This window comes from Zingiber officinale, chromosome 2A (genome assembly GCF_018446385.1).
Source record: "Zingiber officinale cultivar Zhangliang chromosome 2A, Zo_v1.1, whole genome shotgun sequence".
Taxonomy (NCBI): Eukaryota; Viridiplantae; Streptophyta; class Magnoliopsida; order Zingiberales; family Zingiberaceae; genus Zingiber; species Zingiber officinale.
This window is the reverse complement of record NC_055988.1, coordinates 851,277-869,829: the sequence shown is the minus strand read 5'-3', so window position 1 is coordinate 869,829 and position 18,553 is coordinate 851,277. Positions and strand designations below refer to the sequence as shown.

The 18,553-nt window shown below is 38.8% G+C and overlaps 2 protein-coding genes across 2 annotated transcripts; one reads left to right on the top strand and one right to left on the bottom strand.

Moving 5' to 3' along the window:
• The first annotated feature begins 2,258 nt into the window (after positions 1 to 2,258).
• On the top strand, positions 2,259 to 5,399 carry LOC122040431 (receptor-like protein kinase HSL1). The gene is made up of 2 exons (XM_042599745.1): positions 2,259 to 4,851; positions 4,919 to 5,399. The coding sequence occupies exons 1-2, from the start codon at positions 2,316 to 2,318 to the stop codon at positions 5,251 to 5,253; spliced, it is 2,871 nt and encodes a 956-aa protein (XP_042455679.1). The 5' UTR covers positions 2,259 to 2,315; the 3' UTR covers positions 5,254 to 5,399.
• A 383-nt stretch (positions 5,400 to 5,782) lies between these two features.
• On the bottom strand, positions 5,783 to 18,505 carry LOC122040432 (50S ribosomal subunit assembly factor BipA-like). Its single transcript, XM_042599746.1, has 19 exons — positions 18,021 to 18,505; positions 17,791 to 17,865; positions 17,557 to 17,707; positions 14,937 to 15,005; positions 14,671 to 14,843; positions 13,424 to 13,561; positions 13,195 to 13,320; positions 12,609 to 12,707; positions 11,558 to 11,681; positions 11,394 to 11,457; positions 9,762 to 9,816; positions 9,562 to 9,686; positions 9,355 to 9,428; positions 7,969 to 8,018; positions 7,004 to 7,090; positions 6,864 to 6,914; positions 6,693 to 6,776; positions 6,115 to 6,165; positions 5,783 to 6,032 (listed from the first exon to the last, which is right to left on the bottom strand). Exons 1-19 carry the CDS (start codon positions 18,384 to 18,386, stop codon positions 5,949 to 5,951), a joined length of 2,046 nt encoding a protein of 681 aa, XP_042455680.1. The 5' UTR covers positions 18,387 to 18,505; the 3' UTR covers positions 5,783 to 5,948.
• Between the last annotated feature and the right edge of the window lie 48 nt (positions 18,506 to 18,553).

Below are 18,553 nucleotides of genomic sequence, written 5' to 3'. Positions count from 1 at the left end.
AGAGGTATTTCCCCTGATTCCTTCCTTAGAATACATCACGACCAACGAATGGTGAAACAATGCTGAGTGTTAGAGAGAGTCTCTTTGAAGCTTCATCATCTTACATGGCAGTCATGGATATGTCGCTCGATAATTAACCATCAGAACCACATCTCCACTGACTTGAACGGGTAAAAATTCAGTTGGTTCGATTAGTTTGAAAAAAAATTAATTCGGTTTGATTAATTCAGTTTAATTCTATTCGGTTTGGTTTAATTTTAACCGAATACTCATACCTATGAAAGTGTGATTTAGATGAAATTTTTTCACTCTATGAAAGTGTGATTTAGATGAAATTTTTTCACTCGATTTGAATGAATCCATTTGGAGTTGCAAACAATTAGAAGAAAGTGGCAAGTCAATTCCATTCCGACGCGTTCTAAAAGTTACAAACAATATACTACTGATGATTCTGGTGGTTGTTGAAACATAGAAACATATGAAGCAATTGCCTCATAGATTGGTAAAATCGGTTAAGAGTTTTTTCACAAAGAGGTCTTTAAATTGATGAATCAATCGATTAGGAATTCAATTGGTTGATTGATTTGGAATGTTTTTATGTGCTCGAGTTTGATTAGTTTGAGGTTTTTAAATTGATGAATTAATCGATTAGGAATTCAATTGGTTGATTGATTTGGAATGTTTTTATGTGCTCGAGTTTGATTATCAATCTATTGGTAATTTGTATCAATCGATTGGCACACCTAGCATAGAGTTTTTCAATCCTAAATCCATAAGTGCATTTCCAATCGAAACCAATTATCTCATATTACATGAACCTCTTGTTCCTTGGACTTAATGTCTGCAACTTCCTCATCTCCAAGTCTTCATCTTCCCTAGTATCTGATCTCACGATCTACTCGAGTTCCAAGCTTTTGTCAAGGACTTTTTTGCTTAGACCTTCTTGAACTTCTCTTGTCTCGCATCCAATCTTCTGACTTACAAAGACTTCTTCTTGCTAAGAATTTGGTTCTCGACTTTTTTGGATTTCTTTTGTCTTGCATCCGATCTTTTGACTTAATAAGAAATTCTTCTTGCAAAGAATCTGGTCCACAACATTTTTAGACTTATCTTATCCTATAAACTTGTAATTTAAGTTAAATCTAACGTATTAATTTAAACTTAAATAATTATCAGTCATTGAAAGTTCTCATGTAAAGTATGATTGCACTAATAATCTTCTCCTTTTTGATATTTGATAATCTATTTATGTTTAGGTTAATTTCTAACGTATCATAATATAAAATCATATCTTATGTACCTATCTAATTCTCTTGATTTTATATATATATATATATATATATATATATATATATATATATATATATATATATATATATATATATATATATATATATATATATATATATATATTTTTTTAATATAAATAGATACTTTAAAAAAATTATTGAATTGTAGCAAAATATGGTGGAAAATGTGGCGCTAAAATACGGATAATTGATAAAGTTATGGTCATGTAAAAAGCTCTTGTTTTTTTTTTTTTTAACTGTGGCCTGTGGCACGGCACCAAACACATGTCTTAGTCGGTCGAGCATTGTACATGCATGCTTCTGTTGTATATTAATTATTGCTGAATGAATAAAGCTCTTCCATTCATGGTCCATGGCTCCATGCTTTCAACTTCAAGTTTTGTTGCCTCTCTCGCTCCTGCGATAGTGACTACCTAGCTAACTTATTGAACTACTATATTCAGCATGTGTCAATGCGTCTATCGCCAAACATTTTTAATCTTCCAATCTTGCTATAATGTATATATATATATATATTAATTAATCAGGTAAGGTAATATTGAATTAATTGTGATAAGTTAGGTTTCATAAAAAAATTTCACCGATTGTCAGAATAAATCGGAAAGTGTTTACGATATAGAACCCAAATCCTAATATTCCTTGGTTACGAGTCTTATTTAAAGAAAAAATTCTTACAAATACGTTATAGTTGAGAATTGAATCGTGAATATCTGAATGATAACTAGATATCCTTCTATTCTACTGTAACCCCGGGACAAAGAACCCTTATATATGTGATAAAAAAAGATGATTTATTCGCCTTAGTGTCCATGCTAATCCGTTCCTAAAACAACATGGAAAAAGTAAATCACATATGACTATAAGTTATTAGTGCAAGCGGTAAGATATGAGGGAGGATATACTGGGATAAGTCGAATTTGGGTAAATCTGACTATAAGTTGTTATAAGCGGTTGAGTTAGCTTATAAACAACACTTGTTACATAGTTGAGTTTCCAATCGCCGCCATGTCTCCGCCCTTCCTCCTCCTCCTCCTCCTCCTCCTTTCTGGCCTTTTCCGTTGCGGTCTCGGACTCACCGACGACGACCACCGCCTGCTGGAAGCCAAGGCCTACCTCTACGACCCTGACGACGCCCTCGCTGACTGGAGCCCCTCCGACGCCACCCCCTGCAACTGGACCGGCGTCTCTTGCGAAGCACCGCCGCAGTTCCCGGCGGTCGCGGCTCTCGACCTCTCCGGCCTCGGCCTCTCCGGAACATTCCCCCCGCCTCTGTGTCGCCTCCAACGGCTGCACTCCCTCTCCCTCGCTAGCAACTCCCTCAACTCCTCTCTCCTCCCCGACGCCCTCCTCGGCTGCTCCTCCCTCACCCGCCTCGACCTCTCGCAGAACTACTTCACCGGCTACGTCCCCGCAGACCTCCCCTCCCTCCTCCCTCGCCTCGAGCATCTAGACCTCTCCGTCAACAACTTCTCCGGCCAGCTCCCGCACTCGTTCTCCCAGTTTTCTTCCCTCCGGAGCCTCGCCGTCGTCGGCAACCTCCTCTCCGGGCCCATCCCGGCCTTCCTCTCCAATCTCTCCTCCCTCCGCGAGCTCAATCTTTCTTACAACCCCTTTGACCCCTCTCCCCTGCCTCCCTCGCTGGCCAATCTCACCTCGCTCCGCGTCCTCTGGCTCGCCAGTTGCAACATCCTCGGCCGCATTCCGCCGGAGCTCGGCCGCCTCTCCTCCCTCACCGACCTCGACCTCTCCTACAACTCCCTCTCCGGGATGATTCCTGATTCCCTCGCCGACCTCTCCTCCATTGTCCAGATCGAGCTCTACTCCAACGAACTCATGGGATTCCTCCCCGGCCGCCTCTCCAACCTCACGGAGCTCCTGTTCTTCGACGCATCCACGAACCACCTCTCGGGGAAGATACCAGAAGACGTCTTCCTTGCTCCCGAGTTAAAAAGTTTCAACCTTTACGAGAATAACCTCACCGGAGCTGTCCCCTCGACCCTCGGCGGCTGTCGCAACCTCGCCGAGCTCCGGCTGTTCTCCAACCGGCTCGTAGGACCTCTCCCGGATGAACTCGGCAAGAATTCTCCGCTTTCCTTTGTTGATCTCTCCGACAATCTGCTCTCCGGCGAGATTCCCGCTGGGATTTGCGACGGCGGCGCTCTGGAGCAACTCCTCCTGCTCGATAACTTCTTCACCGGTCCTCTGCCAGAGAGACTCGGCCAGTGTTCGACGCTCACGCGAGTCCGGCTGTCGAAAAACCGTCTCTCCGGCGAGATCCCTCCTTCATTTTGGGGTTTGCCGCAAGTCCTGCTTCTCGACCTCACCGAAAACTCTTTCACCGGGGGCATTTCCCCGTCGATCTCCGGCGCCGCCAACCTCTCTAAGCTGATGATTTCTGACAACCAATTCGACGGACGAATCCCCGACGAAATGGGAGCTCTCTCCAATCTCTACGGTTTTTCTGCGGCTAACAACCAGCTCACAGGGTCGCTCCCGGCGAGCCTTCTAAACTTGACGGAGCTCGGCCAGCTTGATCTCCACAGCAATTCCCTCTCCGGCGATATCCCAACAGACGTCGGATCATGGAAGAATCTCATCGAGCTGAACCTCGCCGACAACGAGTTCACCGGCTCAATTCCGCCGGGGCTAGGCGACCTTCCCGTGCTCAACTACGTCGATCTGTCCGACAACAAACTCACAGGGGAGATCCCAAACGAGTTGCAGAACTTGAAAACTAACCGATTGAATCTTTCAAACAACCAGCTCTCCGGCACACTGCCTCCATTTTTCGCGACGCAGATGTATAAAGACAGCTTCTTGGGCAATCCGGCACTGTGTGTGTCTGAATCTTGTCGCCGGAGAGGCGGTAGCTCAACTCACCATGGCTCCGGCCGGTGGCTTCGATCCATATTTGTACTCTTCTCCATGTCGGTTCTTGCCGCGGCCGCCTGGTGCTACTGGAAGCGGCAGAAAGAGAAGGAGAAGAAGGTGAAGCTCGATACAAAGAAACCAAATTGGAAGCTAACTCCGTTCCACAAGCTCAATTTCAGCGAGCAAGAGATGCTCAATTGCCTCAACGAGGACAATGTGATCGGGGCCGGGGATTCCGGTAAGGTTTACAGAGCAACGCTGAGCGACGGCCAGGCAGTGGCAGTGAAACAGCTACCAGAATCCTCCGGGGTCGACCATCGCAACGGATTCGAAGAGGAGGCGGCGGCATTGGGGAAGATTATGCACAAGAACATCGCGAAGCTGTGGTGCTGTTGCATCCGCAACGACTCTAAGTTGCTGGTTTACGAGTACATGCCCAACGGAAGCTTAGGCGACTTGCTGCACAGCTCCAAGAGCCGGCTGCTGGACTGGCCGGCGAGGTACAAGATCGCCATCGGCGCAGCTGAGGGGCTGTCGTACCTACACCACGATTGCGTTCCACCGATCATTCACAGAGATGTGAAGTCCAACAACATACTGCTGGATGAAGAATTTGAGGCCAAAATCGCAATGTCAATTAGCGCAAGCTCAGGCGGATACATCGCCCCAGGTAATTTGAACTTCCAGCTAGTTTCTACAACTCTCTTCTGCCATTGATAGATCTTCATACGGTGCAGAGTACGCGTACACGACGCACGTAAACGAGAAAAGCGACGTCTATAGCTTCGGGGTTGTTATACTCGAGCTAGTAACGGGAAGACGCGGTGTGGATCCAGAGCTGGGGGAAAAGGATTTGGTGAAGTGGACTTGTAACGTGACGAGCCGAAAGGGGGTGGATCATGTGTTGGATCCGAAGCTAGATATGTGCTTCCAGGAAGAGATTCGCAAAGTGCTCAATGTCGGACTCGTCTGCACCAGCTACCTCCCGATCAATCGGCCGCCGATGAGGAGGGTCGTGAACATGCTGCTTGAGGCTGCCCCTCAACGCAGGCTGAAGCCTGCAAACACATGATATAAGGCGTTTATAGCTACTAGCGCTATTTGATTTGGATTTAAAGTTTATGTTCAAGTCACATGTGAATCCATATAGCCTGTGGAGAAGGGAACCAGAATGTTAACAAGAACAATACGATAAATTAATAAAACAAATGGTGATAATTTTGGTGGCGTAGGTCGTGTGGCACGAGGAGCATTGCGGGTCGCTGTATGCCCGTGAATGCCCTGCATTCTAAACGTCACACCTGGTGAGGTGGCTGAGGCATGTCATGCCCGCGCCAGGCACGGCCCCAACGTGCACCATGCTGGACGAGGGCGATTGTTTGTACGACCCATTTGAGACATCTGCTCAGGGACTTACATGGTTAGGTAACATGGTCCCTGCACGGAAATCTTGATGAATCTAGCAATATTCGTATTGAGTCAGGATCAAATTTTAACAATTTTCCATTCTATATGACTAGTGGCAAATAAATATCTTTTTCATTAAATAAAATAACCCTGCCGGGGTATACAGAGACAAAACGAAGCTCGACTCCATGGACTAGTAATAAACAATTTTAATAGATAGAATTATAGCTATTTAGTAGAGTTGCTTATTCATACAGATCGTTATTCACGTTACAAATCTATCAAAATTTCTTGGTATCATTAAATTTAAATCATAATTAATTGTTTTTATCTTTACCTTGTTGCCGATCAATTTTAGTATTAGTAATCCTTCTTGCCTTTCATCATCTTCCTTTTATTGGCATCCAGATATCGTTTTCTCATCTTAACAGATTTTGGTGTTACCTGATGGATGGACTCAAACATCAGTACGCAAATATATATATCTATCAACATAAGACTGAAAAGAGTTAATTTAAAGATCTACCTCAATGAGCTCATCCGAAGCAACATAACCGATGGCTTCTTCTAGGGTCATCTGCACGTTGTATTACCAAAATATTGAGGGACATTCCAGGAAATATTTCAGGTTTTGCTGAAAGTAAATTCTAGACAATTTGGGTATTCTTTAGACGATCTAGCTATTTAACTCAATATCGCTTGGCTTGAATATTATTAAAAAACGAACATGATCTACATTTAAGTGTTTCAAGAAAGGGAAAAGACAAGAACATAAAAGAATATAAGAAACCAACGAGCTTCCAAGAAAAGATGAGATAGAGTAGTAGCCATAATTTCCCTTTTATGAGAACAATAAAAGAAAATGGGTGGTGTTATGTTCTAAGCAAAACTAAGAATAAGGATAGAACAGCTCGTGATGAATTATCACTAGTATGTAAATACAAAATCAAAGAATGAAGAATCCTAATTACACGGATTAGGATTTTTTTCCAGCTAGAGCCAACATGGAAGAAATAAATTAGAGCCAATGCACGCACACAATAAAACTGCAAAACAGAGGGATGAAATTCCTGAAAGGAAAGTCCAATAGAAATGTGAGCATACCAAACGAGGTGGGGAAAGCTTGACGTTCTCATCCTTTCCAGGTGCTCGGATGTTTGTCAACTCTTTCGTCCTCACAGGGTTTATCTAGCCATGGTTATTGTTGCACATTAATCACAGATGCAATTAAAATAGCAATAAACTACCACAATTATTTGAGCATATTCCACTTACATCAAGGTCATTATCACGCGAATGTTCACCAACGATCATACCCTCGTATGTCTTCACTCACCAAAGAACAGGTAGGAAGTATGTTAGTCGAATTTCCAATGGAAACAATGCATTGTGAACAGGTCATATCAAGGAATCACCTCCATTCCAGGTGAGACAAAGAGTGTTCCACGAGCTTCTAAACTCATGAGTGCATGTGCAGTGATAATTCCTTTACCACAAGATACCTGTTAAAGAGACAAACAGAGAACTACAACATTAGTAGGAACTGTAAGAACTAGTAATAGTTCTATAGTTACCTTTTTCCTGGTTCCATGTTTTCACAAATTTAACATATGACAAGTTTGGTAAAGTATTTGTATCCATTTGGGCAAATATAAATCTGCTCCCTAGATTCCTTTAATAAGGAAAATTGTGGTATAGATGGGTTTCATATTTTGATGTCTTACGATATATATATATATATATATATATATATAAAGGACAGCCCGGTGCACGAAGCTCCCGCCATGCGGAGTCTCGGGAAAGGATCCATTGTACACAGCCTTATCCTGCTTTTTGCAAGAGGTTGTTTCCACGATTCGAACCCGTGACCTTTTGGTCACATGGCAACAACTTTACCGTTGCGCCAAGGCTCCCATTTATATATATATATAATCCAGGTATCCAGCTCTTTGAACCGACTAATTATGGAGATGACCGATCCGGCCCCGCAAAAATTTGCCAATGACCACCAAAGTAAATCCAGAAGCGCTTGCGAAAGCTCATCCAAGCGGCCAGTGTTCTTAGGGTTGTCATCTTACTTAATATACTTGCTCAATAAAAACAAGGGCTCAATATACAAAATCAAATGGAAGAATAACAAAGATACACAATCTAGAAATGGTAAATGCTATGTGTATATAAAAATGATATATAAATATTAATCAAACTCGACCTGTGCACAATTGAACTGATTCCATACTGAGATATGCAAAAATCAATTATAAACTAGGATAGTTTCTAAATAGAATCAAAATAACAAATCTCACAAATATATAGGACATAATGCAAGGTCTTGCAATCCAACAGACCAAAGAATATTGGCTGCTAAAAGAAAACTTACTAGTACTCCTTTCCTGACATTACCAAGCTGACCCCGATGCTTGGAATAGGCTGCATAAGCAAAGTAGGAGAGATTGTAACCATAATCAGTCAGTAAATTTTGCCACCATGTACCATAGACATTTAACAGGTAATGTAAGCCCAAGGTATAAACTGCAATAACTAGTCTAGCAACCAATATATATAAAAGTTTACTCTTAAAATAAAAAAGGATTATGATTGTATGCACGTCTAAATGATATACTTAATTTGGATAAGGTAGGCTGACAATGTATACTGAAAATGGATATCATTTTAATCACACTTTCAGCAATAACTTAATATATGTCAGTAGTAGCAGAGTGGGTCAAAATAGTTACTAGGAAAAGTGATGTTTAAATACTAGCAGTTGTATTCTGCTTAGCAATCTGCTAGACCAACATATAACTCTTGTGGTCTTTGAATTTCTCTTGATTCAAACACAGACACTGATAGAATTAGAATAGATATTTTTTGTTTCTTACTCATAAGGGCCAATATCCTTGATTGTCTGTTGGTCCCTAATCTTGAACTTCCTTTGGCATAGACAAAAATTCCATTATGGTTCTTAGCTAATTCATGGAAAGGCTTAAAACTCCAAAGCCAAGGTGCATAGAAGAAACTTATACACCAATTATTTGATTAGTTTTCTGTTTATCTATTGATGCAGGTAATTAACCTTAGGATCTCATTCCCCAGCAACAAACAGAATATAACTCAGCCTCAAAAAACCATTGATCCACATGCTTATAATATGAGAATAATGCCTTCTCCTGTGAAGCTTAATGAACCACAATAAGGCTTAAGTTCTGTGCCCATCTTACTTTGTGACAAAGTTCACTCGAATTCAACTACATTTGATGCTTAGGGACCAAAGTTTGCTGAAATTCCAAATGCATGTCTAAGTATACACCAATGAACCAGATTAAATTCTCAATAAGATCCACTATTCATGAAGCTGATTATCTTCTGTAAGAACACTGAGATACTGACAGAACCTAATTTCAGGAGGATAAAGAGTTAGAACAGGTAATATCATTCTTGGATGACTGTGATATTTATTTCAGTTATATATCTGTGTGTATATACACGTGTGCACAATTTTTGGAATGTAACAAACTGGTTCTCTCTTTTCCACCACAGTTGCTCTATATCTACTAAGGTGATTAAACATGAATCTTACAACTCAAACAAGATATTTATATGACAAACTAGCAAGGAAAAAAAAATGAAAATTTGGACCTACATATCAAAAAATATATTTTTGGCAACTACTTCAAAAATCTAGAGGCTAATCCATTTTAATATAAAAAAATTGTATCATAAAATTTAAAGGTCACAACAATCAATAAATTATGTATGGACATACTTAAGAAAGCGCGATGCATGAAGCCAGTGCCACGAGTGTCGGTGCTAAATACACTTCTATACCCAACTAGGCCCCTGCATTGAAGAAATTTACATGAATGACACATTTAATTTGGAAAGACATGAATGTAAAACAGAAAGATTGAGATATACGGTCTCTATTTGGCAAACTGACAAAAATGATTTATAGTAAACTCCAGCATCTAACCTAGATGGACATGTCAAAGACATTCTAGTCCTTCCACTAGTCCCTGGAACAGGACCCATGTCCGTCACCTCAGCTCGCCTATGAGAAAGGGCTTCCATGACAAGCCCAACATGCTCATCATTAATCTGTAAGGGCAAAGATATTCATTGTTCCTTTGCTAGAAGATGATTTCCAGTAGGCAAAGTTGCCCATGTGAATACCTCAATAGTTACTTCTTCTATAGGTTCTAGCTTCTGACCGTTTTCAGTTTTATACCTGTAAGAGTTTCATAATCTCATCAACAAAATCCAAGATGAAATATTGAGAAAAAACCTATAAAATACTGAAAATATTAGGTTAAAATTTGTCAAGTAATTGAAAAATTAAAAGAAACTTCACACAGGGAACAAGCAGGTTAATCAATGACTGAATAATGTGCATTTTATGTGAATTTTTTCAAAAAGTTCAGATGCCAAAGCAGATTAAACATGCACAGAGGGAACAAGTAGTTTCACACGATTAATGTTAACACTTTCCCATTAATGTTAACACTTTCCCAAAGGAAAATGGTCAGTGGTAGAACATCCTCCAATACTTCTCAGTACAGATATAAAATGAAAGCAAATGACAGTAACCCCACTTAGAGAACATGCAATGCAATCAGTAAAGTCAAATCCATTAATTTTTGGCATACTCTAATTATGATTTCAGAGTAGGCCAACTGCAATGTTTCAATAATAATTAAACAGTTCAAGACATGAAAAAAGTAATCTAACTATGCATCCATACAATATACACCCATCATAACTTTTATGACCACTACTATGTGAAAAACGCAAATACTGGCAGCTACTTTACAGAATTAGATATATGTATGTAATTAGAGAAAGAGAATGGCAAGATGAATGTGTAGAGTACGAAAAAGAATAAAATAACAATACCAGTAGTAAAGAGCTTTTGTTTAGCTTCAATGGTTGATAAAATTAGAGAAACATGTTCAAAGAAGACCAATCAATCCAATAATCAGAAGAGTTGAATTTGTTGGAGAATAAGATGTAGTAGAGATAGGGAGACCCCGACAATATTAGTTGGGCAAAAATCAAAAGAGCACCCCAAATTAAAAGAAACATTAAATGGGTGCCTCTTTTTCACAAAAAAAAAAAAAAAAATCAGAAGGGCGCCTCAAATATCCCTTATCCCAACATTGTTATAGCAGCTACAGGTTGCTACTACAATGTGTAGAAACCACTAAATAGCTTCTACAACATTGTTCTTTATTTCCAACACTAGGCAGCTGCAACTAGTTGTTATAATATGTAAAAGCTATTATCTAACTACCACAACGTGTAACACCTAATACAATATTGTTGTAGTGTTGTAGCAGTTATTTAGTAGTTTCTACAACTGTTTTAAAGTGATTTTGATTAATTGAAAGTGATTTTGATGAAGTGTAAACAATTTTGATGTGTTCAGAAGGCCGCAGAATAAGAGATATTTTCAGGATAAAATAACTGATGGAGCACCCTTTTGACTTTTTTTGAAAAAAGGGCATCCTTTGACTTTTTAAAAAAAAGACGCTCTTTTGATGATTTGTAAAATTTGGGGCGCTTTTTGATTTTTGCCCATATTAGTTAACCACATAAGAAAAATGTTCAATTTAATCTGGATGACATTATTGTGTGGCCTTGCATAGAGCCTAATGGAGAGAAAAAACCAAGTTTATATCATGTGAAAAATAGGATACGTAGTGGAAAATAAGAGGCACCAAACTGCAACAACAGGAATCTCCTAACATTAACAAATGGGATACAATCAACCAAAAGATTTAAATAAATTCAAGTGCAAGAGCTCACATCACTCTTGGAGGTGAAACAGAGAGTTCGAATCCTTCACGCCTCATATTTTCAATTAAAATACCTGAAAATATCAAAAAAAAATAAAAATGTTTAGACAAACTAGAAACAAGATACAAAAGAAAATCAAATGGCAATGAGATTGCTATGATGGCATATACAACCTAACTGGAGTTCACCCCTTCCCTGGACTTCAAATGATTCTGATACTTGTCCAGGAAGAACATTTATTGCAAGATTTGTTTCAGCTTCTGCCAAAAGTCGATCACCGATTTTACCTCCAGTCAACTGCGATTTTCTTATAACTCATTAAGCAAGATAAGGACTGCTGGAAAGCAAAATCAATGGTTGCTGAGGAAATGCAATCGGAGCATGACAGCCACTAAGTTTTTAAAAAAATGAAGACATACAGATAGCACACAAACCAACTACATAATTCCAGTATGCAGATGCATATGCAGCCTATATTTTACAAACCAACATTAGTTATATTGACACAGCGCATATATTGTGTGGAATAATACAATTTTATGTCCACTAACTAAAATATCCAATTAATCAATTTAAATAATCTATCTATCTATGTAACATCACCTTAAGATATCTGCAAGTACATAAAAAATATTTTGTATATGAATCTCAGAAAATTTGCATAACATATAAAAATGCATGTTACTAATTGACAAAACCAACACAAAATCCAATATACATAATGGCCAAACAAAACATCAAACATGCATTTTATTCATCCATTTTGGGGAAAAAATTTGATCAAATCAAAAATTAATTTCCTAGATGACTTGGACTTCAATATGTTTGGGATTGGTTACCATGCATAATCAGCTTGTGGTTATAACTCATGTGAATGTTATGTTTTCCCCACTGCATAAGATTATGTGACCATGGAAGCAGAGCTTATGCTAGACTTTAGCAATGAGAAGCACCATGATATGCGTTATCATGTAGTAACAGTCTTCGAAAAGACTAGAGGCATGAATTGTACAAATGTTGGCTAGGACCAGCAGTCCATTAACAGAAGGAATGATTTGAGCAAGAGGATTCAAAGTAGACATGTCTCTCCAAATCTCAATAGCAAAGGGCACTAAAAGGGGCATATGGAAATAATGGATTGTATGCCTTTTAAATAACAAATGGTTTTATACTACATACATGTGTCCATGCTTTTCAAATAACAAATGGTTTTATGCTACATACATGTGTCCCATCACGGCCAGCCAATGGGGAATCATTCACACCAAAAGTCATTGATATTGTTGGAGGGTCCAATTGAACGGTCGGTAGTGCAGTAGTTACCTGCAACACAATCAGCTCTCAGCAGACAAGTTCAAAAAAGTAAGTTAAAATCTCATCAGTTAGCAAACATCTAAATATTCAAACAATAAAACATGTAATTTCATGAAACAGATAGGAGACTTGCAGACCAAACATCCCTTTATTTTGAGAAACAACATGCATCATATCTCACAAAACAGTATTAATCAATTTAGAGATCAGAAACATGTGTCCAATGATCTAAATCAGAACCACAACATTTTTTTAGCAAGATTCACTTCTCAGTTTAGTTATTTCGTTTACTCATGCACTTGAGTGATTGAGTCACACTCTATTTTGATCTGTCATATGTGAAGCAACAGAAAAGGATTCTAAAATAGGATTTATGTGGCAAAAATAATTGGAACATAGTACCATAACACCAATAAACATGAGGAGTACAAAAGAAAGGTATCATTTTCATTTGGAATGATTTTCTTAACATAACAGAAACCAAAACGCATAAAACCTCAATATTTGCTACAGTGTGACCAATTGAAGGACTTGTTAAACCAGCCACGGAGATGATATCACCAGCTCCAGCACTGTCAATCATGATGATACTTGTTCCTTTCTTTTTCATAAGTTTGGTTACCTACATGGTAGTCAAAGGAAAAAAAAGGTTCAGACTGGTTGAACATTGCCCTGAAAACTAGATTCTGATACAAGGAACTAAAGCAAAGTAACTTTACTAATACCTTTCCTTCCTCAATCTTCTCAACTCCACCATCTGTACATCTAAGGCCTTGTATCTTGTCTCCTACATGGATAGCTCCAGATGATATACGCCCAGTCAATATCCGCCCAAGATAAAAATCACGCTCCATCATGGAGACCTGCAAAGATACGATTAATATTTCAGAGAATTGAAAAGAAAAAAAAAAAAAAAAAACCTCTCACAATACCTTCAGTTAAGAGAGTAAATCTTTTTTTTGTATAATTAGAGAAAATATATGTAATGATAATTTGTTCCATTTAGCCAATTGATCCTACAATAGTAGGGCTTGAATCCTGATTCAATATAATCTTTCAATTTTCTAATTTCAAGCTGTTGTGTGAATGATAGAGTTATATTGCTTGAAATTGGACTTTGACAGAAGTATATACCAACTATTTGCATTACAACAGAACAAGAATATAATGTTCGCTGGACTGAATAAAGGAAAACACAATCTGTGCTAAAAGCATTAGATTAATAGGGTTGGTGGCATAGAGAGCATTCCCACACTGATATTTTAGGTTTGGATTTCTACATTGCCTAATTTATGCTTTTGTGAGCTCTTTGCAATATGTTTGGCATAGGTAACATCTATACTCCAGCTCATAGTTATTTAAGATGTGAGGCACCAACAAACGCATAGGTAGTGAGGCGCATGCAAGGCGCTCTTGGTATAAATTTTTACAATTCACACATACTAACAAAATTATAGTCCATAAAATATTAAACAATAATATAAATATAAAATTCACTAGCAAATAAATAAGTTATGTGCATAATTCAATTTTTTTTAAAAAAACTTAAAATATCTAAATCTTCATCATCTTCTTCAATCATATCATTATCATCATCACCACTAGATGTTTTAGATTTGTATAGCTGAATCTTCATCGGTTTCCTCAAGACTGATTTCTTCCTCCTCTCACAAGGCGCATGCTTAGGGCGCACACGCCTAGCTGCACCTTCCACCTAGGCATAGCCAAGAGAGTACCTTTAATAACTATGCTCCAGCTTTTTGAGGGGAGTGTTAGAGGTTTGATGGTATATTGGGTTTAGTCCCACATTACATTCTAGGTTTATGTTTTCTACATTGTGCTATATATATACATGTAATTAGTATATTACACTAAGCTCCTCTTCAAAATTAAACTAATAGTAGATTAGTAGATAACACAAATGGTAAGCATTTGAAATATAACATGCAACTTCTAAGATGATTGAACTAACCAGCATTTGAAAAGGAGCTTCAACATTTGCTGAAGGTGGAGGAACATGACTTGTGATGGCATCAAGCAAAGGTGACATATTCCGTGCATCGACTGCAGGATCTTTTGTGAATGTTGATGAAGCCCAACCTTCTTTTGCAGATGCATAAAGAACAGGAAAATCCAGTTGTTCCTCTGTAAACCCAAAATCAAAGGAACTTAACCAGGACGAAAAAATATATCAGCACATATAATGTCTAGCATATTTTTCCTTGGATGTCAACAGACCTGTAGCACCGAGATTTGCAAAAAGATCAAATACCAAACTCTCAACCTCATTGCAAGTCTCCTCCGACACTACCAAAGAACAACATCAAATTTATGTTTGTGGAAATCCAATAAAATCTCAGCGGACTATGTGTGAAGAACAGGAGTGACCAAATAAACTTATTAACCAGAAATGAAGAATAACTAACAAATAGATAAACTAAGCAAAGTACTCTGTGTGCTAACAAAGCAGGAAAGCATACAGACATAGCAACAATAAAATATTTAAAGAGGATATTTGAATACAGTATACATGAATGGAAATAAAACTACCTGCCTTACAACACATATAACAAAATAGAAATACATTCACTCCCCATCAAAGAGAAAGAGATTCTTTTTACGTCACTGATTAACTCTAAGGAATTCTTTCTTAAAACATTTCTGATTTTTCAGTCATAACCTAATACATTCTCTCATGGAGAAACCTTTTGTATATTGATCATGGGTCTGCTGATTCAACCAGTTATATCAACAATCTGTGTCAGGCCAAAGCTATGCCAACAAATGCTAAAATGGAGAAACAGAGAACCAATCAAACACGAAGAAAGGGGTCAACACTCAACATCAATGTACACAAGACAGGTGGAGTAACAGATCATTGCAGAAACAACCATACGTATTCTCACCCATGTATTCTCCCAAGTGTGCTCAGAACTGGATCACAAACTGAGACACAACTATGGAAAGAAACATCAATCAATTGGCCATGTCATACACCGGAAGATGATACACAAAAAGTTCAAGGACAATGATCACATCAGACAACATCATCCATGCAGAACTATTTTACCATTTCTACTATAAGTATGCAATTGTATCTTTATTATTCATAGTAATGTTTGTCATAGATATCCCAAGTCAAACCACTCAAAATAGTAAGCCTAGAAAAATGGTTTTGCAAGGTCAGATCAGCATATAATGTTTTTATAACTTGACATTAGTTGGGGCAATGTAGATCATCTTTTACCATTTTTTCCAAATTACTGTCAGTAAATTCAATGGCATCCCACTAGCTTCAATTCCTAGAGAGTTCCAATTTCATCAAAACAGTAAGCCTAGAAAAATGGTTTTGCAAGGTCAGATCAGCATATAAAGATTTTATAACTTGATATTAGTTGGGGCAAAGTAGATCATTTTTTCCAAATTACTGTCTGTAAATCCAATGGCATCCCACTAGTTTCAATTCCTAGAGAGTTCCAATTTCATCAACTAAAGATTTCAGTTTTAACTAAAGAAATGTAACATATCAACAAAATCCTACCCTAAAAGCAAGTTTAACACTCCAATACCAACAAGTATAACCACCTATCATTCTTGATTCTCAAAAGACATGCAAATTGCTTTTTAAAAAAAATTGTTGATCCACCTAATTCAATCCTTTCTCAAAAATATGATAATTAGGAAGTATAAACAAAATTGAGAAGTAAACAATCTAGCTTCACTTATGGGACTGTAAGAATGCAGTATAGATGCAGATAAAGAAAGAAACTCTTAGCAAGCTCAGCATGCAAAAATATCATGCACTTGTTCTCAAAATGATACAGAAGCATAGTGCACCTAGCTTTTTCTTTTAGGTCAGCCATGAAAATAGATAAGCTTTATGGCGAATTTATGTAAAAAATCCTACTATATGCAGGAGCATCCCTATCTTTGAAAATAACCCAAGGGTGCTCCTAGCACCTTGCCCTCCTTGTTTTATCCCTTGTTTTGCCCACAATGTATTTCGAGAAAGCAAAAGGGGAAGCCCAATCCAACCAAAATGTTAAGGCACTTAGGTGGAGGGCCTTTTAATGCTTATGCATGTTTAGGCAAGTCACATTTAGCAATATGAAATAAAGGAAACTAATTTCTTGCTCTCTTCAACATTCACCATGTGTAATACTTAAAATTTGACAAAGAATTGCATGAGACATTACTTATTTTTGCATCCAACAGCTCCCTGGATCAGTTCTTAAATGATAAAACAGAACGAGCTAATTAATAAATCTTGACTTCTTGGAATCCTTTACTCATGAGTGCATTCAAGAGTAGAAAGTGTTTTTGATCAAGCCAAGTGAAATGCTAATTTGCGGTTTATAATCAGAGCAAGCAAAGTGCAAGGCTTGGTTGCAGACCTAACACGACCATTTTCATCTACTTTGATCTCAAATACTCCCTGGGTATGCTAGGCAACAATATCAAAATACACACAACACACATTTGACCATAAATCTTTTTTTATAATGTAAAATGGACTTCTTGCCTTTTTTTTTTTTGTAATGCAATAATTTCTTGCCAGCAATCACAGCTATAATAAGTCTTGATATGCACAGTATGAACTCAAGAGTAAACTAAATTCAGAGTAGAGGCTAAATGGGGAACAAGGCACCAGCCATGTATGCATAATTTCCAAAAACAGAATTCTGACGTTGATCCTGAAAAATAGGATATTCTGTGGGAATTGCAAGGACTAGTATTTAAAAAAAATGGTGATGCATAGTATCAAAGACTGAATCTAAGGGCTTCGAAAAGCAATAGCTGGTGCCCACTGCTAAACATAATTTGGCTGCAGCAGTGAATAAGAAATTGCTATGCATACCTGAAGGCCTGTCAACTTTGTTTAGTAGTAGTATTGGACGCAAACCATGCTTCAATGCCTTTGCAAGAACAAATTTTGTCTGTGCTAAAGGACCTTCCCCAGCATCAACAACTAAGACAGCTCCTTCAACCATGCCAACAACTCTTTCAACCTATAGAAGAAAGGTGAGTTAAATGTACAACTATTCGAAGCAGAATAGTAACAACCATCCGAAAAAAAACAATATTCACTGACCTCGCCACCAAAATCAGCATGCCCAGGTGTATCAACCATGTTGAGCTCGTTATCCTTCCAAGAAATAGAAGTAACCTAAAAGCACAGAGATGTCAAATGTCAAGACTAAGAAATAATAATCAAGTTGTTTAATGCATTAACTTCGACACTAGGTTGAATAAAATACCCTAGCAGCAGAATTCGAACCTTCTAATCCCAGAGGAAAGGAGAAAACTGGTGGGAAGGGGTACCTTGGAGGCAATAGTGATGCCGCGTTCTCGCTCGAGTGTGATGGAATCAAGAGCGCGCTCGTGAGGGATGTCGGCGCCGCACTGGCGCAAGAGCCGGTCCATGAGGGTCGTCTTCCCGTGGTCAACGTGGGCGATGACGGCGACGTTACGGATCCTGCTAGGGTCCATCGAGCTCCCGAGTGCGAAGGCTGACGCCGGAGAGGAGGCAGCTGCGGAGGAGAAGCAACGATGGGGCGAAGAAATAAAAGAGGAGGAGGAAGCGACTCTGGAATAGAAGCGTAAAGGGGAAGCTGGGGCGGATAATAAGGGCTTGAGTTGCTGACGGCCCTCCGAGCGAAGGGCTCGCATAAGTAGAGCGGCGGCCATTATTCGTATTTCCTTATAGCTTCGCCGACGAGCGGGCCTGTCGCCGGAGTTGGTTTCGCGCCGGCGTTGCTCTCCTCCGAGTGGCTCGGGCGGTGATTGGCTTCGAACTTCGAAGGAAGGGTTTTGTTCGTCGATTATATATTCGTATTAGGCACCCATCTAAATGG

What these genes read in the sequence shown, in the direction of transcription:
- LOC122040431 (XM_042599745.1), top strand. Translation starts at nt 2,316, where the DNA reads ATGTCTCCGCCCTTCCTCCTCCTCCTCCTCCTCCTCCTTTCTGGCCTT. An exon ending in AGGCGGATACATCGCCCCAG is followed by an intron (nt 4,852 to 4,918) that starts GTAATTTGAACT and finishes CATACGGTGCAG; the next exon opens with AGTACGCGTACACGACGCAC.
- LOC122040432 (XM_042599746.1), bottom strand. Translation starts at nt 18,386, where the DNA reads ATGGCCGCCGCTCTACTTATGCGAGCCCTTCGCTCGGAGGGCCGTCAG. An exon ending in GCATCACTATTGCCTCCAAG is followed by an intron (nt 17,866 to 18,020) that starts GTACCCCTTCCC and finishes CTGTGCTTTTAG; the next exon opens with GTTACTTCTATTTCTTGGAA. An exon ending in TAGAAGAAGTAACTATTGAG is followed by an intron (nt 9,687 to 9,761) that starts GTATTCACATGG and finishes TTGCCCTTACAG; the next exon opens with ATTAATGATGAGCATGTTGG.